This window comes from Harpia harpyja, chromosome W, assembly GCF_026419915.1.
Source record: "Harpia harpyja isolate bHarHar1 chromosome W, bHarHar1 primary haplotype, whole genome shotgun sequence".
Classification (NCBI taxonomy): Eukaryota; Metazoa; Chordata; class Aves; order Accipitriformes; family Accipitridae; genus Harpia; species Harpia harpyja.
In genome coordinates, this window is record NC_068968.1 from 32,615,192 (window position 1) to 32,636,871 (window position 21,680).

Below are 21,680 nucleotides of genomic sequence, written 5' to 3' on the forward strand. Positions count from 1 at the left end.
TCTGAATCCTCCCACCCCCTTCCTTTAAGGGCATCTATTCCTAACAGGTTAGTCGGAATGTTCCCAACCACCATGTCAATAGTGATCGTGCCTTCCTCTCCCGGCAGCATCAGCTTTACCGGAACAACCTTCATAACTTCTGTTGACCCTAAAGCATTCAGGACACAAACGTTTCGCTTAGAGGGAATCACCCCACACCTCTGTGCATCTTGCTCAGTCAGGGCGGAGATCTGTGCACCGGTGTCAATTAAAAAGGTTACGGGTGCACGCTTAGGACCTACAATAGCTGTAATCAATAAATCTCCTCTGTTAGTTTTAGTGAGCTGTCGGATATAAATCCATCCTCCGTTCCCCCGCCCACTGCTAAGGAACGGAGGTTCTAGTTTCCCTGCTGACTTTCCCCGTCACCCGTGCTCTTCGCGGGGGGGGCTGTGGGCATGACAGGAGAGATTTCTCTATTTGACCCTAAGTGCTGTGGGTGTTGTTTCGGACCATACCACTTTGATATCAGTTTACTCAGTTTATTAAGGGGTAAACCATCCATCACATCTCTGGGAACTCCCTTTTTAATTCCCAAAGCCCACCATTGTTGTCGAGTCAGGGGCTGTCTTCCTCCTCCCCCAGTTTTAGAGTAGGAATAGTCAGCAACAGTGGCGGGGTCAGTGAGAGCGGTTACAGTTTTACTAACAGATAGGGGTGGATTTTTAGCTCCCACTTGACGGATTCCTTTAGATTTCTCCTCCAAAGTTCTCACAGGACCGTATTTTCTGCTATAATCTATCAATTCTTGTGCTATATCTCCCCATGTCCAGATCCTTTTATGCTTTGAGTGGGAAAGAGGTGGGCCATAATTGAGAGGTGAACCTGTGCCAACATCAATTTCATCTCCTTTACCTTTAGTAGAGCTCTCCAACTTTTCTACAGCATCTAAAGATGCTATGGTCCTTTGGAGAACAATCCCGGTGGATTTAAGTGATTCTGGGAGTCCCCTTATCAAAGGAGTCATGATTTCAGGATTCACCGGCAACATCATTGGGGATTCACATCCGGGAACTAACTTCCTTTCATGTATCATCTGCAGGCAGGCTGCTTTGTGCACACTTTCTAGCAATTGATCAGCTGTGCCTGTGATTGCTAGGGGATCTCCCCTGTCTAAGGGGTTCAGCCCTCCGGCCCAATAGGCAGCCCGCTGGGTTAGGGACCATGGGGCACGTCTATCCCCTGTTGTTAAAAAGACACCGTGGCCCCAGTAACCACTTGTGATGGTCTGACAAATTCAATGTCTCAAACATTCGTTAAAGAACTTTGGTGGAGAAAACGGCCTCTGTAAAAATGCTGGAGTTTTGTGAACAGGATAATGTGGCCGGAGGAGAGGGCCCCCCAGAGGGTGGGACCGCGCTTCTCCAAAGCCGCAATTCCTTATCTTAAGTGACCAGGAGAAGGAGCACAGCACATGCGCCTGGAGGAGGAGGCCCCACAGAGGATGGGACTGTGCTTCTATCTTAAGCGGTCATGCCAGCAGAAAAAGAGAGGCAACTCTGCGATGACCCCCCCCCGAAAGCTCTCCGACCGATTCCAGAGAACCCCGGGAATGGGACTGCACATGTTGAGACCATCGACTAACACGCTATAAAAGAAGGGAGAACAAGTCCTCAGCGCGCGCCCTCCGGAACTGGATCTCTACGCTGGCTGGACCAACGCTGGACCCAGGACTGGTGAAACCCTTTCCTTCTCTCTTTCTTTCTTTCTCTCTTTCTCTCTCTCCCTCTTTTCCTTCTCTCTTTTCCACAGTCCCTACACCTCATCCTTTTAAACATAAACCGTTGACCAAGTCTGAGACTAGGAGTGGATCTAGCCGCCCCTGGGCTCCTCTTTGAGAAGGAGTCCAGAAAGCAAGGGGGTCCGCTCTGAACCTCGTGACTCAACGGGAGGGCTCTCCTTCTGATACATTTAATGTTTCTTCTTCCATTTCTTTTTCTACACCTCCCCTCTTTTCTCAAACAGCGGCTTAATGACATGTTGCAAGGTTCATATTGATAAGTTCACGTGTACTTGGGCAAGGTTAGCTAGGTTGAATAAATGTTGATTGTTGTTTGAACTCCCCTGGTGTCGTTTCACCTTAATTCTGACAAAGGAAATCCACGAACCTGAGTCGCTCCAACTTTGGGACGCGACATCTTAATTGGCGTCACGGACAGGATTTCCCTTGTTGGAAGGGAGTTTCTAACGGGATACTGGAACTCCACTCAGAGAACGAGCGGGGAGGATCTGAGAAGGATCTCTCAACAATAAGTCGGGAGAGATCCAAGCAGTGGCAGACACAGGGGCCCAGGAAATATCTGTGTCTGACTGTTCCCCTGTTTTAGAGAGGCTAACTGCCTATACAGGATTTCCCTTGTTGGAAGGGAGATTCTAATGGGATACCGGACCTCCACCCAGAGAACGGGCGGGGAGGATCTGGGAAGGATCTCTCAACAACAAGTCGGGAGGGATCTGAGCAGTGGCAGGCATGGTGACCCGGGAAATATCTGTGTCTGACTGTTCCCCTGTTTTAAAGAAGCTAATTGCATATAAAGCCCACCCTTCCCCACAAGGAGTAGCCTGGGCACGAAACCACTGGCATGACCCAAAAGCCATTGTAGGAAGAATTGAGAAGCTAGCAAAAGAAGGCAGGTTTCGCCCAGGAAAAGGGAAGGCTGTAGTGTGTGCAGTGTTAGGGGCTGCACTCATAGCAGCCCAGGAAGACAGACAGGAAACAATGAGAGCTGAGCAGGCAGATAAGGAGAAGATTCAGTCCCTGCAGGATTTAGTTAAAGTCCTGCAAGAGCAGTTAACTGCTGAGCATAATACAACGCAGCGGCTTCATGCTGCCTTGTCTGATGCATTAGATCGGGAAAGAATTTTACGAGCCGAGGCGGATGAACAATCTGACCCGGACTTAGACCTGGAAGGTCTAGAGGTAGTTCAGATGAAACAGCAAAAATCTTTATACCCAAATCAAGAGTTAGAATGTACCAGAAAAGTTTTTTACCCTGAGGATGAAGGGATAGCAATGAGGCCATTAATTAAAACAGAAACCATAGACAATGGCCAAAATGGCAGAGCACCACACGTGACCATTAAGACGGTACCATATTCTGCCACTGAATTATCTAAAATTCAGGAAAAGTATATCCGACTAGCAAAGGAGACCGAAACAGAGTATGTGTGGAGGGTGTCATTAACCGGTGGCGACCGGATTTTATTGTCAGAAGATGAAGCCCAAGGATATTGGGGGCCTGGAGTGTTCCTAACTACCGATGATCCTAGAGAACCATGGTCTCTGACGCAGTGGGCAGCTTACTGGGCAGGGGGGATAGACCAAATGGAACAAGGAGAACCAACATGGATAGACACCCCTTCTATAAATCAGTTAACTGAGAGCTTACAGAAAACTGCTTGTCTCCAATTAATGCATGATAGGCGATTAGTGCCACAACAGCCCTCTCCAATGTTGTTAAATGCCAATCCCGATAGAATGACTCCTCTAATCCGAGGTTTACCAGATTCTTTGAAATTATATGCTGTCCAGCTGCAAGATAGATTACGTGATGCGATAGCACCTAGAGGAGGCAGGCGGAATGCAGGAGGGGCCCTGACCTGGGGAGAAGTGGCACAGGAATTGATTAACTACAGCCAGAGAATGGGTCTCACAAGGGAAGAAAGCAGGGCTAAGCCTGCTATCCGCCAAATAGAAGGGCCTGGCCGACCTCCCCCATCTAAGACTGTAAGCACCAAAAAGCTGTATGGGGGTCAGCGGAACTTGTTGTGGGCAGAAGGGATAGAAAAGGGAATTCCCCGGGATGTGATGGACAGCATGCCCACCTCTGTCCTAGAAAAGTTGGTCCTAGGGTGGAAAGACAAGAACAAGGAGCCTCCCCATACTGAGTTAAACATTCGAGACTATAAGGGGGCGAATCCACAGTTGCTGGCAACTCCCACTCCCCAAACGCCTACTGCCCCAGAGGAAGGTATGACTGTCCACAGGACGGGAAACTAGACAGGCCATCCCCAGTAAGTGAGCCGGGGGATGGCCAGTGGGTTTATTTAAGGAGGCTCACTGAAAATAAGACAGGAGACCTGTTGATTACTTTTCCTCTTGGTCCCTTTAAGACCCCAGTAACTTTTTTAGTTGATACGGGTGCTCAGATGTCAGCACTCCAGGCGGATGTTGCTAACCGCAATGGAATAATTGCAGATAAGAAGCAGATATGGGTCACAGACGTTTTTGGAAGCTCCCAACCGCAGCTGACAGCTAAAGTTAAATGCTGGCTGCCAGGGGATTCGTCCCCTGTTGAGGTTACTATGATACTAGGTCCTCTACCCACCAATATTCTAGGACTCAACCTCTTAAAGGGCCGGTCGTGGGTAGACTCTAAGGGAAGAGAATGGAAATTTGGGTGTCCCGCAATCTCTGTGAGGCTTTTGCAGTCTGCACCAACTCTTCCCCCTTCAAGGATAGTTAATGTCAAACCTTATGCTTTGCCTTTGGGAGCAAGGGAAGGGATCACTTCAGTGATAACTGAGTTACGGGAACAGGGGATAGTTATTCCTACGCATTCACCCTATAATTCCCCAGTATGGCCGGTCCACAAGCCAAATGGGAAGTGGCGATTGACAATTGACTATCGACGCTTGAACGCCAATACTGGCCCATTAACAGCTGCAGTTCCCAATATAGCAGAATTAATTGCAACCATACAAGAACAGGGTCACCAGATTTTAGCAACCATTGATGTGAAAGACATGTTCTTTATGGTTCCCTTACAAGAAGCAGATAGGGACCGCTTTGCCTTTACCTGGGAAGGTGTACAATATACATTTACACGACTTCCTGAAGGCTATCGCCACTCACCAACCATTGCTCACTATGCATTAGCCCAGGAACTAAATCAGATCACTCCTAAAGATGGAGTAAGAGTATATCAATATATTGATGATGTGCTAATTGGAGGACCAGATACCACTGTGGTGGGGCAAACCCAGAGAGAAATCATTAGTCACTTAGAGAATTTAGGGCTCCAAATTCCTGCCGAAAAGGTACAACTCCCATCACCTGAAGTAAAATTTTTAGGTATCTGGTGGAAAGGAAGGACTGTGTGTATACCTCCCGAAACCTTGTCCACCCTCGAACAAGTTAAAATGCCTGAAAATAAAAAAGAATTACAGCATGCCCTAGGCTTGTTAGTGTTTTGGAGAAAACACATCCCCGACTTTTCTATCATAGCTCGCCCTTTATATGATTTAACCCGTAAAAGAACTGCTTGGGACTGGACACCTGTCCATGAAGAGGCTCTGAAATTATTAATTTTTGAAGCAGGGATTTACCAGGCCCTAGGGCCAATACATCCAACAGACCCACTCCACATAGAATGGGGTTTTGCAATTCATGGGTTATCTATACATATGTGGCAGCGTGGACCTGAAGGTCCTACTCGTCCTATAGGGTTTTTCTCGCGTAGCTTTAAGGATGCTGAAAAACGGTATTCAGTTTGGGAGAAAGGACTCTTTGTGGTTAACCTAGCCTTACAGGAAGCCGAGAGAATTATACGACAGCAACCCATCATCTTACGAGGACCCTTTAAGATCCTGAAACCAATATTGGCTGGAACTCCTCCCCCTGTGGGAGTAGCTCAACGAGAAACAGTAAGGAAGTGGTATGCCCATTTAGACCACTACTGTCACACTAGACAAATAGAGGAGGGAACACCCAAAATGCTCCAAATACAGGATCCCCCTTCTGATCACCCAGATACAGAACCCCCTCCATCATACATCAAAGTGGCTCCTCATTTTAAACCCCATTTAACAAACGTGTGGTTCACTGATGCTTCCGCAAAAAGAGAAGGAAAGATGTGGAAGTATCGAGCAGTAGCATTACATATTGATTCAGGGGAGCATATGATAACTGAGGGAGAGGGTAGTGCCCAAGTAGGGGAGTTAGTTGCTGTGTGGAGCGTAGTCGTTAAGGAAGCTGAGACAACAGAACCAGTATACATTTATACTGACTCCTATGCAGTGTTTAAAGGATGCACTCAATGGTTACCGTTTGGGGAACAAAACCAATGGGAAGTAAACCAAGTGCCAGTGTGGCAACGAGACAAATGGGAAGAAATACTGAATATCGCCAAGCAGAGATCTTTCTTGGTAGGCTGGGTTGCTGCACACCAGGCAGGAGATAACCCGGCTCACCTCCTAAATAACCAAGTAGATTCCTTAACACGTCTAGCCAGTCTTGCCATCGATGGTGAAACAGAAAAATGGGAACACCTTCTGGAGTGGCTGCACGTGAAGCGTGGCCATTCAGGGAGTAAAGACCTGTACAAAGAGGCTATTAGTAGAGGATGGGCCGTTACACGAGAATTATGTAACACTGTTATTTCTGCATGTGGTCAATGTCGAGTTCGTTTAGAAAAATATAACCCTTTAAAGGAGCAACCCCTGCATTTAAGGACAAACAAAGGTTTATGGCAAATGTGGCAAATTGACTATATTGGCCCCTTTCGGGTATCAGAGGGAAAACGATATGTGTTAGTAGGAGTTGAGGTAGTATCAGGACTAACACAAGCTGAAGCTGTATCCAGAGCAACAGGAGAAAATACAGTGAAAAGTCTTAAAGTATGGTTTAGCTGCTTACCCAAGCCTCAATCAATTCAATCTGATAATGGGAGCCATTTCACTGCTGGAGTAGTGCAAGAATGGGCTAAGGGTGAGGAAATCCAGTGGGTTTTTCACACCCCTTACTACCCTCAAGCTAATGGTATTGTGGAGAGAAGGAACGGACTTCTAAAACGAGCTCTGAGGCCCCATGACCCAGGGTGGGCCTCACGAGTACCAGAAGCAGTATACCGAATCAATAGCCGGTGGGGGGCAAATGGCTGCCCCCGACTCCTAGCGTTCTGTCCCACACCTCCTTCTATTGTTCCAGGGACAAAAGGTGGCAAAGACCCTGTACGCTTGCTCCACTATGCTGGACAACCAGTATTAGTGGAACTGCCCACTGTGGGGCAAGTGCCCCTAACCCTAAAGACGCCCCTTAACCTTTATTCCTGGGTGGCCACAGATGCCCATGGGAAGGAGCATCGTATCAATACCCGATGGATTGTCCCATCCTTCTAAGTGGGCCTTCATGTCCTGAATTAAAGTTGTTCCGATGTTAAATGGCTGATGGGAATATGTTTTTTCTGTATCCCACTAGCTGGATTCTAACAAGCATATCAGTTAAGATACACAATATAACCCCAACCCTCTGCTATAGTGCTAAGACCATAGCTGCTTGATTGCTTGCTTACGTTTTTGTTACTTTTGTATTTCTGACTAGTGATGCTATATTGACTTCTCAGGATTCCTGAGTTGGGGGGAGGACATAGGGAGCTTGGCAGCAGACCGCATTGGAGTCCTTGCAGCGACACCTATGCCACGCAAGAGCAAGAGGTTGCTATAAACTTATTAGCCTTTTTACGCACAATGAGCACATTCTGCTGATCTACGGATGCTTTAATCAGAGCAATTCCAGTCAAGAGAGCTTGAAGTTTAAGGCTAGTTTGTATGCATCTATAATAAGTAACACATCCTGCACATGGCCTGTATGAGGTTGTTTTACAGAAGCTGCATGAGCGCCTTGGAGGGTGCACCTCAGCCTCTCGAATGGATCCCAACCACTAGCAGCACTGTTTGACACCTCCTCCAATCCCATCCCTCTAATCATTGTTTATTTTTACATATATTTTGCAGGTTATCAGAAGCCCACGGCAGGACTTATGTTTTCACTTGATGAGTGGGCCATTATCTGTATTGTTTGTTTGATTTTGTTTGTGATATTTTTATGGTACAACAGGGAAAGATGGTTTGGAACTCCTTCCTCCTTGCCTTTCTTACCTTTAGTGCATCCGGACAAGGAGAAAGGGCCTCCAATTTGGCTTGGGAGGTGATACAAGGATTCATACATGTCTGGAATAGAACGGATCAGGGGATCTGTATTCAGATTCCTACTTCTACCGAGCAGGGGATTAGATTCGGTTTGATACCCATGAAGCTCAATATTGGAAAATATAATATGAGCAATGGCATTATAGGGTTAGTAGATGCTCCGTTTGAGTATCAATATCGAAGTGATTATACCTCTTCTGGCAGATGGTGGCGAGATGAAGCAGCCTTCTATGAGATCCCTCGGAACACGGGGTGGCCTGACTTAATAAACAAAACTTGTAAGTGATGGAGATTGGAGGTCAGTCGCGAAATTGGTATTAGTCATAGCCCCCCGTGTCCTCCAGGATTCAAGGAAGCCTATTTTAGACGATTCCCACCTTCTCCATCCTGGTGGAGAATAACAGGCTGCCCTTCCTATCACAATATATCTTGTAATCTAGTGCCTTTTTGGCCTGCTTCCCTGGAAATTACCCCTTTTGAATTGCAATATAATGTAAGATGGGATTCAGCTTGGTGTGTTCACATACCTGACAGGAAGGGACAATATCTTTTAATGAATAATGTCCACACTGCTTGGGGATGGTCAGTGAAACACATGTTAAAAACCCAACCTCTTCACTTATTAAAGAGAGAATTTGTGGGCACACCCAACCCCAATAATGCCCATTTGTTAAACTGTACCCACATTATAGATTGTACCACAGGTGCTGGCAATCCCATCGAAACGTGGATCAGTTTGGAAGTTAGAACCTTAATTCGAGATATGTGCACCTGTTGGGGATATCCTAATTTTGGATACTGAAACCGAGATAGCCAATGTAATCAGATCACCAATAATGTTAATATCTGGCTAAAATGTGGAATTCCCATTAACCACTTCCCAAGACATAAGGTGGGGGAGGATAATCAAATACCCCGGGGAGATGCAGCTACTTGTCAAAACACTTTGTATGCTGCCCCTAAGGGGACCATCTGGGGGTGCTCAGATGGGAAAATGTACTTGCACTTGAATGTTATCAAACAGGCTGGATTGCGGTGTGGTTTGGGAATTCCTACTATGTGTCCCAGGCGAATCTTTGAATATACCACACCACCTATTCACAGGAAAAAACGAGAACTTGATGACCCAAGTAGCACCCAGAAGTGGATTCAAAGCATTCTAAAACCCGATTATTATACCTGGGGACAGAAGGTATCGTTAGAGCTAGAAGCATTCTTTGCACCATCTGGGTATATTGTTCGGCACCAATGGGTGCTAGAAAACCTAACTTGGCAAGTACATGTATTAAGTAATTGGACTCGATATGCCTTTGGGGAACTAAATCTGCAAGTGCAACAAGTATCAAAAATGACGTTACAGAATCGTTTAGCCTTAGATATGTTATTGTTAAAAGAACAAGGTGTGTGTGGTATGTTAAACTTGACTGAATCCGAATGTTGTATTACCATTCATAATGCCACGACCTCCATTGAAGAAGCCCAGGCAAAGATGAAGGAGATTGCCGACCAGACGGGGGAACTCTTCCATGCAATGCAACCAGCGGACTGGTTTGATGGCTGGAGTCCAAACTCATGGCTACATTCCATTTTGGGATCCTTGGGACTGACGGGATGGGGAAAATGGCTTGTAAATATTGGACTTATGATATTAATTGGATTTATATGTTTAATAACAGGCCTTGCCATAGTAAGATGTATGATTAACCGCTTGCTATCCTCAGCTATCTCTCTCTCTTCTCCTACTGTCCGCTATATTAAAATCACCACAGACGAAGATGATATGAACGAGAATCAAAGTCCAGCGACTGTTTGAGCCACGGGGTGGTGTGACGGTCTGACAAATTCAATGTCTCAAACATTCGTTAAAGAACTTTGGTGGAGAAAATGGCCTCTGTAAAAATGCTGGAGTTTTGTGAACAGGATAATGTGGCCGGAGGAGAGGGCCCCCCAGAGGGTGGGACCGCGCTTCTCCAAAGCCGCAATTCCTTATCTTAAGTGACCAGGAGAAGGAGCACAGCACATGCGCCTGGAGGAGGAGGCCCCACGGAGGATGGGACTGTGCTTCTATCTTAAGCGGTCATGCCAGCAGAAAAAGAGAGGCAACTCTGCGATGACCCCCCCCCGAAAGCTCTCCGACCGATTCCAGAGAACCCCGGGAATGGGACTGCGCATGTTGAGACCATCGACTAACACGCTATAAAAGAAGGGAGAACAAGTCCTCAGCGCGCGCCCTCCGGAACTGGATCTCTACGCTGGCTGGACCAACGCTGGACCCAGGACTGGTGAAACCCTTTCCTTCTCTCTTTCTTTCTTTCTCTCTTTCTCTCTCTCCCTCTTTTCCTTCTCTCTTTTCCACAGTCCCTACACCTCATCCTTTTAAACATAAACCGTTGACCAAGTCTGAGACTAGGAGTGGATCTAGCCGCCCCTGGGCTCCTCTTTGAGAAGGAGTCCAGAAAGCAAGGGGGTCCGCTCTGAACCTCGTGACTCAACGGGAGGGCTCTCCTTCTGATACATTTAATGTTTCTTCTTCCATTTCTTTTTCTACACCTCCCCTCTTTTCTCAAACAGCGGCTTAATGACATGTTGCAAGGTTCATATTGATAAGTTCACGTGTACTTGGGCAAGGTTAGCTAGGTTGAATAAATGTTGATTGTTGTTTGAACTCCCCTGGTGTCGTTTCACCTTAATTCTGACAAAGGAAATCCACGAACCTGAGTCGCTCCAACTTTGGGACGCGACACCACTAGCTTCCCTTTCATTTAACTGAATTTGGTCCCCTCCAGTTAAAGATACACGCCACACATACTCTGTTTCGGATTCTTTGGGAAGGTGCCCATATTCTCTTTTCATTTTGGCCAATTCAGTGGGAGTGTATGGTATCTCTTTAGTTGTAGTATGTGGGTCATTATCCTCATCATTTATATAAGCAAATTCTGCTTTAATCAAAGGCCTCACTTGGGGGTTTTCCCTGAAGTGTCTCCTTGCTTCCTCTAGTTCCTTTTGGGGATATACCTGACTTATTTGCTGAATACCTATCTTTTCCATCTTCATTTCTATCTCATTCAATGATTCAGCAGACTTTGAAAGTCCTTCTTTCAAGGCATCTTTTAGACAGCGATTTTCTTCCTCCTTTTCCTCTGCTCGCTGTTTGTACAAGCTAATTACTCTCTCTTTCTCTGCTACCTGCTCTTCCAGGTTGGAGGTTGTTTTCTGCAAGAGTTGTACCAAATTTTCAAGGGATTCTATGATTTGTTTTTCCTGGCTACGCCGCTTATAGCGGTCTTCAATTGCTGCGACCAGGCTGGCTCCAAGAACTGCCCAGATTATCGCTTTGCCTTTGCCTGACTGTGATCTAGCCTCATTATGTATAGAAATCACTCGGTCTGTTACACTCTGTAAATTTGCCCAATTGTCTCGAGCCTACTCTTCCCCAGGTGGGGAGGGTCGAGCTCCATACTTTGCCAAGAGTGCATAAAACGAGTCAAGATTTTTTACTGATGGAGAGTTTTGATAACCATTCTTTTCAGTCATTTTTGCTGCAAAGGGCCAAACTCACTTTGGGGAGGTCAAACTTAGTTAACACCACACACGCAACAACTGCTGCGTCGCCCTCCTCTTCCCCGAGTGGCTGAAGGGACTAAAATCTCACTTCGGGGAGTCAAAACTTAGTTGCTCACAAGTGCAGACTTTCTCTGCTTGTCCCTTCAACTTCCCCTGGTAGTCAACCTCATCTAATGAGGACAGTTCCCCCTTTTGCACTAAGAGATCCTTGCACTTGATCCTGATAGACAGAGCCCTCAATTCGAGTTTGGGGTGCAATACACTGAGGTGTGTGCGGTGTGCGGGAATCCCGAATCGCCCCCCTTGCTTTCTGGACACCTCTCACCCTTTCAGGTGTAGGGCCAGGTGCGGCTGGAACGAAACGTTCTTCCCCTGTTACAAACCACACAAAACCTGCACCCCTCTGTCTCTCAGGATCCTGTCCGTGATGCCAGTTTAATGTCACGATCCACTCGGTGGACTCGTGATGGTTCGTTTGCTACGATCTCGAAAGTGCAAAATTAAGGTGACCAACACCAAAGGGGATAGCAATAATCACACAGTAAAACTTTATTGTATTGCCTGTGAAGAGGCACGCGATAGTTAGAGATGGGTGAAAGAAAGGAGAAAAGTAAAGTAAAGTTTAGAGAGAGGAGAAAGAGAAGTTATAGCTACCACCGCTGATCTCAAGACGTCCTAACGGTCCCGGGTCCAGCTAATGCTGCGTCGTTGATCGTCGTGGTCCTTGGTGGGGAAGCTTCAAATTTCCGTTGTTCAGAAGTCATCTTTTATGCTTAGTAACACACCTTGCTCCATCTCTGCCTCAGGAGTCTCCACCCTTCTCGAGCGAGGCTATCACGCAGGCACAGGGTCAGTGTCCGAGGCGTGGTAAGTCTTGGAGGTGGGTAGCCTTCGACCAGGAGGTGTGTTTTAGTATTATAATGAAGCAAAGTTCATCTAAAGTTCATGATTTCTTCATCGATGTTATGGCAACAGTTGCAATCCATCCTTTTTGACAGTCTAACGGCTCTAGCCAGGTACCTTCCAGGACCCTTGTACCGCGCGTTCCGTTCTTGGGATCAGCCACAGCGCTCCAAACAGGCCGTTGTCAGGAAATGTACTGTTCATGTTCCTGATGACAGTGTTGAGACAATGCTGATTTTCTGACCGACTCCTACAGATGTGAGCTTTCTTTTTGCGCCTCCTCCCCCCCCTTCCCCTGCCAACTCTGCCATCTCATGGTGTTGTGGTTTAACCCCAGCCAGCAACTAAGCACCATGCAGCCGCTCACTCACTTCCCCCTCACCCAGTGGGATGGGGGAGAGAATCGGGAAAAAAAAAAAAGGTAAAACTCATGGGTTGAGATAAGAACAGTTTAATAGAACAGAAAGGAAGAAAATAATAATGATAATAATAACAATAATAAAATGACAATAATAATAATAAAAGGATTGGAATATACAAAACAAGTGATGCACAATGCAATTGCTCACCACTTGCTGACTGATGCCCAGTTAGTTCCCGAGCAGCGATCCCTCCCAGGCCAACTCCCCCCAGTATATATGCTAGACAGGACATCAGATGGTATGGAATATTCCTTTGGCCGGTTTGGGTCAGCTGCCCTGGCTGTGTCCCCTCCTAACTTCTTGTGCACCCCCCCAGCCTTCTTGCTGGCTGGGCATGAGAATCTGAAAAATCCTTGACTTAGTTTAAACATTACTTAGCAACAACTGAAAACATCAGTGTGTTATCAACATTCTTATACTGAATCCAAGATGTAACACTATACCAGCTACTAGAAAGAAAATTAACTCTATCCCAGCTGAAACCAGGACACATGGTCACTGCAGCCAAGGCTGCCTTTGACCTTTATGTCCCCAATGAGCCTTTCCTTGTTTGTGGGTATGAGGTCCAGCAGAGTGCCTCTCCTCATTGGCTCCTCTATCACCCATTTCAGGAAACTGTCATTGATGCTCTCCAAGAACTTCCTGGATTGCTTATATCCTCCTGTGTTGTTCCTCCAGCAGATATTGGGGTGGTTAAACTCTCCCCCTCTTCCCTCCCCTGTGGATGTGAGGCTAACTCTAGCTGTCTGTAGCTGTGATGTAACTTGATTTTAATGTATGAGGTTTCTCTTCTGTTTAACAGTTAATGTGGTTAGCAGGTAACCTTTTTTTCTTCAGTTAACAAGTGTCTCTTACTAATGCCTGTTCTCAAATTGTAGAGGGAAGATAATGAGAAACACCTTATTTTATTTTTTTTCAAGTTGCTGGGTATTTTGCTGGTTTGTCCAGTTCTTATAATTTGTGTACTTACAGAATAGAATTGTATATAAATCTGGTTTTATTTCTGTCTGAATAGATGATGTCAGAAATGCTATTTTAAAAGAATGGTTAGGAGCAGTAGAACAAAATTGTACTTTAACCTTATGTTGGAAGTGAAGCAGTAAGTAAACTGAACATAAGTACATATATAAATGGAAGCTTCAGATTCAGAAAAACAAAAGTGGAACAACATTTGATGCTGGAAAAAGTTTGAAGAGGAATTTTTTGGGAGTTTTTTTGGTTGTGTGTTTTTTTGTTTTTTTTTTAGTCAGTACTTCTGATTAACATCAGTTGAAGGTTATTTAATCTAAATAGTGAATAGAGACTCTTAACCTGTACTTTATCAAGTTTTTATTTTGTATATTGTCTCCCAGAACTTCAACATGGGACTTATGTACTTCACCTACTGGCCTACCCTATTAAGAAGCATACTATCATGCCATATTTCATCACCTTTTGTTCTTTTTTTTTCCCTTTTGCTTTTTTTTTTTTTTTTTGTCACTGGGGAGGAACACTAATTTCACTAATTTTGCTGTTAGGGGGCATAGATCTCTTCAGCATAGGACTGCATCTGTTGTTTCAGCCATAAATTCTTAGGATTCCTGCAGTAGTTTTCCTGTTACCCCCATATCTTCCTTTTTCCTTTAAAAAACAAACAAAAAACCCCTTGGTATTTATCTCGCTGGTGGGCACAGTAAGAAGACGGAGAAGGCATCTTATTTCTGTGTTATTCTGTATTTTTCTGTGTTCCTCTAGATTATGGTTGGCACTAATAAAATTTTACCAGTTCTTGACAAGTTCCCTCTACTGTTTTATATACTTTCAGGCAGTCTTAATTATTTTTTATTTTTATGTAAAATGATTCAAAGAAACTAACACAATAGTTTGATTAACTATTAAGTAGGTATTCTTTATTGGCAGCGCTGGATGCACGGGGGATTGCTCCACCTATCGTGCACACCGTCGGGCCTAATTGTGCAGGTTAAGTACATGTTCTACATACATATTCACTAGATTTCCGAGAAATGTTATACATATTCATTAGTTTTCTGGGAAACTATTAGCATATGAAAATGTCCTTTATGCAGGCGCATTGAAGGTCTCTGGTGGTCTTCAGGAGTCCTCTGGTGGTCTTCCATAGTCTTCCTCACTTGTCCGCTACTTGACCCCACTCAGGTGATTCTGCGCAGTATGGTCCTTTACATGTTTTGATACATCAATGCTTGTTAGTGTTCTTCTTATCTAAGTTTTCATTAGTGGTGTAAAACCATATGGCTAGTTTAAGCTAAATTATCTACAAGGACGAGAACAAAGGCAGGAGTTCTTATCTTTTCTGGCCCTATCTATTGAAGCAAGGCCTCTGCTTGTGCCTTCTCAACAAGATTGTAAATTCATCAAACATTTCATTAAGTTTTTGTGATTGCTCATGGCTCCCTCTTGCTCATCACTCCCAAGTACCAGTCTCTGACAGGCTTAATCCTTGACAAACACCAGTCCTTGGTATGCAAAGTTACAGAGAGACAATCATTAAGCAATAAGCAGTTCGTTCTCTATATCAACCCCCCCTTTTCTTTAAACCTTTGCAAATTCTTTTGCAACTATAGGATTCCACTACTTCCGAGAGACCGTGTAAAATATTTTCCAGTTTCTACTTGATGTCTGATTTTATTTCGTTTCCAACTTTCATAATTTTCTACCGTGCCCTGACAACACCACGCAAAACAAGCATAATGCAGACCATCATTCCTAAAGTCATTAAAATTATAACCATAATAAAAATTTGCTTTAGCCACCCGAAATTTGGCAGCCAGGATGTTAGTTTGTCCCACAATTCTTTAAATCCCCATGAGAGGTCATCCTTTGTTATCTCATGTAGTATTTTGGTCTGTTTCCAAATTTCTTCTAAGTCGGTGGAGATTCTTCCACTTTGATCTATATACATGCAACAACTCGTATTTATAACTGTGCATACTCCACCCTGAGAGGTCAGTAATAGATGTAATGCCATTCTATTTTGTAGTACAATTTGAGATAAACTGGATATTTCTAATTGTTGGGCTCTTATTGCATCAATTGTTCTATTCCCAAGGTTTTCTGTTACTGCCGAAATGTTAACTATGGCTTTTTCTAACTCACTCACTCCCAACCATGGAAGAAACCATCGGACAAAACTATGAAAGGCAGTAGGCCTCCTTACTAAAGGATTCTCAACATCTCGTCTAATCTTTTGAAAGTGTGTTCGTACCCATCCTTTTGATGGAGAACTGTGTATAGTCATATTTGGAACCACTGCTCCCAAAGTACATGTTCCCATCCAATTCTTTGGTAAAACCTTCCGGGCAGTGTCATTGCATAGCCAGTACCATCCTTTTCCTTCCGGCACTGGCCATGCTGTAGTATTAACAGAAGTTGAAGTTTCAATATCTATAGTTTTGTTACAAACTGTATGATTCCCCACATACGTCCCATTGACACAGTCAATTTTTCCAAGTCCTCTAGGTGGATTACATCTCTGTATACACGTACAATAAGGCTCCTGGGCCTCAGGACTAGTTATTTCTAACTTCCAGACTTCATCATTGTCAGTATACCATGTGGTACTTTCCCAAAGATCGGTCCAGGAGTGATTCCTTGGTATCGGAATACCAATTAGCGAGATTCCTTTTTCCCCATGTTCTGGCATGTGAGTACATATCCAACAGTCAGTTCTGTTCAGGATTTGGGAAACATTTTGTGTCAAGGAAAAATGTGAGTTCAAGTTCCATCGAGCTTCATTTGAACCGAGTAATAACTCTGTTACCATCATGATCTGGAGAATCGCAGACCCATGGGTCATGTAGGGATGACCATCCATGGCCTCTCAGGTGCTCTCTTTACTCTTGAAGAGTGAATCCAGGCTGGCTGTTCCTTGATCTTAATGGCAGTGAAGGTCGTCAGCAACACTTGATAGGGTCTGTCCCATTTCTCCTCCAGAGGTTGTCCTGAAAAAATCTTTACATATACATAATCACCCGGTTTAAAGGGATGGATCGGTTGATCTAACCCTCTAGCCCTGGTTCCTAAAACTTGTTTATTTATATTTTCCAACTGCTTCTGGAGGGATACCATGTAGTCACACAAATACCCTGCACCCAGTTGGGTTAAATCTTCTCCTGTAAATTGAAATTGATATGGTCTCCCATACAATATTTCAAAGGGACTTAAATTTTCCTTTGTTTTTGGTTTCACTCTCATTCTAAGCAATGCCAGGGGAAGAGATTGGGGCCAAGTTAGATTAGTCTCTTGATCAATTTTTGCTATCTGTTGTTTAATTAAATGATTCATCTTTTCAACTTGCCCACTTGCTTGAGGTCTATATGGGGTATGTAACTGCCAGTCTATCCTCAAAATTTTGCTCACCTGCTGTACTACTTTGGCACAAAAATGAGAACGTCGATCGGAAGATATCATTGCTGGAATTCCGAAATGAGGAATGATTTCATTCAACAATATCTTAGTTACTTCTCTTGCTTTGTTTGTTCGGCAGGGGAAAGCCTCTGGCCAGCCTGAAAATGTGTCAGTCATGACTAACAAGTATCGGTACCCCCCTTTTCTTGGGAGTTCCGAAAAATCAATTTGCCACTGTTGTCCTGGATAATTTCCTTTGCCAATTATCCCCAACTTTACTTTATTTGCCACATTAGGGTTATTACGTAAACAAATTTCACACTGTTGAGATATTTGTTTCACCATCGTATACAGATTGCGTCCTATTAATTTCTGATTTAAGCTTTTGTATAGGGCATCCGCTCCCCAATGCGTCTTATTATGTTCAGTTAAAACTGTTGTCCATATTAAATTGGATGGTATTACTATACGATTATCTGCTAAATGAACCCATCCATCTGACTCTACTTTACCATCCAGATCTTCAATTAATTTTAGGTCTTCCTTCGAATAATTTGGTTTCTGATTTGTACTTACAGTTTGGATTTTACCGTCTGGTATTAAGGATAATGACTCTGCTTCCACTTCTTCCGCCACCCGCCTAGCCTCATAATCTGCTAGTCGATTTCCAATTTCTGAATCTGTGTTTCCTTTTTGGTGTCCTCGACAATGCACGATAGCTACCTTTTCTGGTTGCTTCACGGCTTCTAATAGTTTTAAGATTTCTTCTGCATGTTTTATTTGCTTTCCTTGAGCAGTTAGCAATCCTCGTTCCTTCCAAATTGCACCGTGAGCGTGACCTACTTCGAATGCATATTTAGAATCTGTCCAAATGTTTATCTTTTTCCCTTTTGCCAATTCCAATGCTCGGGTAAGGGCAATTATCTCCGCCTTTTGGGCTGAAGTTCCGGAAGGCAATGACTTAGATTCGATTACCTGTTGGGTGGTTGTGATTGCGTATCCTGCTTTACATTGTCCCTGTTTTATAAAACTACTCCCGTCGGTATACCAGGAGTTTTCAGCATCCTCCAGAGGTTCTTCTTTGAGGTCTGGTCGACTGGAATATATAGCTTCTACTGTTTCTATGCAGTCATGTGTCACTGGTTCATCCAAAGTTCCACTAAGAAAAGAGGCTGGATTGACAATGTTAGTAACTACAATTTCTACATCATCTTGTTCTACTAACACTGCTTGGTACTTTAAGAATCTCTGGGGTGAGAGCCAATGGCTTCCTTTTTGTTCCAAAACCGCTGAAACTGCATGGGAGACTAACACCATTATTTTCTGTCCCATGGTAAACTTTCGGGCCTCTTGAATATTGATAACAACTGCTGCAACAGCTCGAAGGCAGCCAGGCCATCCTTTGCTTACCTCGTCCAGTTGTTTGGAGAAATAAGCTACAGCTCTTTTATAGGGACCAAGTCTTTGTGCTAGTACTCCCAAGGCTATTCCTTGTCTCTCGTGAGAAAACAGCCAAAACGGTTTTGAAACATCCGGCAGTCCCAGAGCAGGAGCTCTCATTAGTTCTTGTTTGAGCTGCCTAAATGCGTTTCGTGCTTCTCCAGTCCAAGTTAATTTTGACTGGTCTCTCTTTATCAATTCATATAATTGCTTTACCAATAATCCGTAATTATATATCCAAAGGCGGCACCAACCTGTCATTCCCAGAAAGGTCCGCAGCTCTTTTACCGTTTGGGGCTCCGGGGTTCGGCAAATGGCTTCTTTTCGCTCGGTCCCGAGCTCCCGTTGTCCTCCCGAGATTTCAAGTCCCAGGTAGGTCACACGCTGTCGAACCAGCTGGGCTTTCTGTTGAGAGACTCGATATCCACTTAAACCCCAAAAATTAAGAAGATTCACAGTCCATCGAATACAGCTTTCCCTGGTTTCAGTAGCTATTAAGAGATCATCCACATATTGTAACAAGATTCCTTCATTGTCTGGAGATACCCAAGTTTCAAGCTCTTTCACCAATTGATTTCCAAAGATAGTGGGGCTATTCTTAAAGCCTTGAGGTAATACTGTCCATATTAGCTGAGTTCTTCTTCCAGACTCAGGATTCTCCCATTCAAAAGCAAACAAATTCTGACTTTCTGCGGCTAAGGTCAGGCAGAAGAAGGCATCCTTCAAATCCAGCATGGTAAACCAAACTTGGTTATCTTTTAGTTTTGTTAACAAAGTATATGGATTTGCAACTACTGGATGTATATCCTCAGTAATCTTATTTATGGCTCTCAGATCTTGGACCAACCTATAGCTTTTCCCGTCTGCCTTTTTAATTGGTAGTATAGGTGTATTATATTCTGATTCACACTCAATCAATATTCCATATTGTAGAAACTTGTCAATTATTTCCTTGATCCCCTTCCTATCATCTATTTTCAGGGGATATTGCTTAACTTTGACAGGTTCTTCTCCTGGTCTCAGCTTAATTACTATAGGGGCTGCATTTTTAGCTTTTCCTGGAACCTCAGAGGCCCAGACTCCAGGATATACTTGATCAACAATTTCCAGAGGTACTTCAAATTTTGGTTCAGCTTGTATTAATGCCAGGCTTAAAATGTTAATTAGCTGGTCTTCCTTGATTTTTAATTCCATTTTTCCTTTTTCAAAAACAATTTCTGCTTACAATTGTTCTAGCAAATCACGGCCTAACAAGGATTTTGGAGATCCAGGCAAATACAGAAACTTATGTATTCCTATCTGTTTACCCAATTTATATTTAAGCGGTTTTAGGAAAAAAGCCTTTTTCTGCTGGCCAGTAGCTCCCACTAGTCACAAACTCTTCATCTTCCGGTATCAACCTTTGATTTAACACTGAATAGGATGCTCCCGTATCTACAAGAAAATCCACCTCTCGTTCTATTTTCCCTAGCTTAACTTTAACCAGTGGATCCGCTAGGGTGGATTCCCCTGGTCCCCCTCATTGACCAGAGGTAACACTGGCTACAACAGCTCGTGCTCCACTTAGCTTAGGACATTGTCCTTTCCAATGGCCTATTTCTTTACAATAAGCACATTGATCTGATCTTAGGGGCTGGCGTGAGCCTCCCCTCCTTCCAATTCCCCGACCCCTCCCATGAAGGGAGTTGTCCTGCTTTCCCAGCGCAGCTACAGTAGCTGCAGCAATAGCTTTTCCCAATTTTCATCTGTGATGGGTTAACCCTGGCTGGACGCCAGGTGCCCACCAGAGCCGTTCTATCACTCCCCCTCCTTCTCAGCTGGACAGGGGAGAGAAAATATAACAAAGAGCTTGTGGGTCGAGATAAGGATAGGAGAGATCACTCACCAATTACCGTCACGGGCAAAACAGACTCAGTTTGGGGAAAATTAACTTGATTTATTACAAATCAACCGAAGTAGGGTAATGAGAAATAAAACCAAATCTCAGAACACCTTCCCTCCACCCCTCCCTTCTTCCCGGGCACAACTTCACTCCCGGATTCTCTACCAACCCCCCAGCGGCACAGGGGGACGGGGATGGGGTTTACGGTCAGTTCATCACACGTTATTTTCTGCCGCTTCATCCTCCTCAGGGGGAGGACTCATCACACTCTTCCCCTGCTCCAGCGTGGGGTCCCACCCACGGGAGACAGTCCTCCACGAACTTCTCCAATGTGGGTCCTTCCCACGGGCTGCAGTTCTTCACGAACTGCTCCAGCATGGGTCCTTTCCACGGCGTGCAGTCCTTCAGGCACAGACTGCTCCAGCGTGGGCCCCCCACGGGGTCACAAGTCCTGCCAGAAAACCTGCTCCGTGGGCTCCTCTCTCCACAGATCCGCAGGTCCTGCCAGGAGCCTGCTCCAGCGCGGGGTTCCCACGGGGTCACAGCCTCCTTCGGGAACCCACCTGCTCCGGCGTGGGGTCCTCCACGGGCTGCAGGTGGATATCTGCTCCACCGTGGACCTCCATGGACTGCAGGGGGACAGCCTGCCTCACCATGGTCTTCCCCACGGGCTGCAGGGGAATCTCTGCTCCAGCGCCTGGAGCATCTCCTCCCCCTCCTTCTTCACTGACCTTGGTGTCCACAGGGTTGTTTCTCTTACATGTTCTCACTCCTCTCTCTGGCTGCCGAATACCGCCGTCCCAACTTTTTTTCCTTCTTAAAAATGTTATCACAGAGGCGTTACCACTATCGCTGATTGGCTCAGCCTTGGCCGGCGGCGGGTCCGTCTTAGAGCCGGCTGGTATTGGCTCTCGAACACAGGGGAAGCTTCCAGCAGCTTCTTACAGAAGCCACCCCTGTAACCCCCCCCCGCTACCAAAACCTTGCCACACAAAACCAATACATCATCTCTCATCCCCCTCTCTGTTCCGATACGTTCTCCAAGCTTCCTCTATCAACTTCTCTAAGTCCCTTATCTCAGGCTCTTTCAGTTTCCGAAGCTTTCGCCTTATATCTTCTGAAGATTGTCCTAGAAA

General features: G+C 44.9%; 2 protein-coding genes across 6 annotated transcripts in view; one reads left to right on the plus strand and one right to left on the minus strand.

Annotated features, from left to right (window-relative positions):
* The window catches only part of LOC128136192 (ras GTPase-activating protein 1), a 143,774-nt gene that overhangs the window by 22,794 nt on the left and 99,300 nt on the right, over positions 1-21,680 (plus strand). The window lies entirely within an intron of this gene.
* Positions 509-10,980, minus strand: LOC128136199 (uncharacterized; the record flags this gene model as incomplete). The annotated part of the gene is made up of 2 exons (XM_052775399.1): positions 509-1,256; positions 10,706-10,980. Coding segments are annotated over 2 exons (1,023 nt in total), but the record flags the coding sequence as incomplete, so codon positions are not given.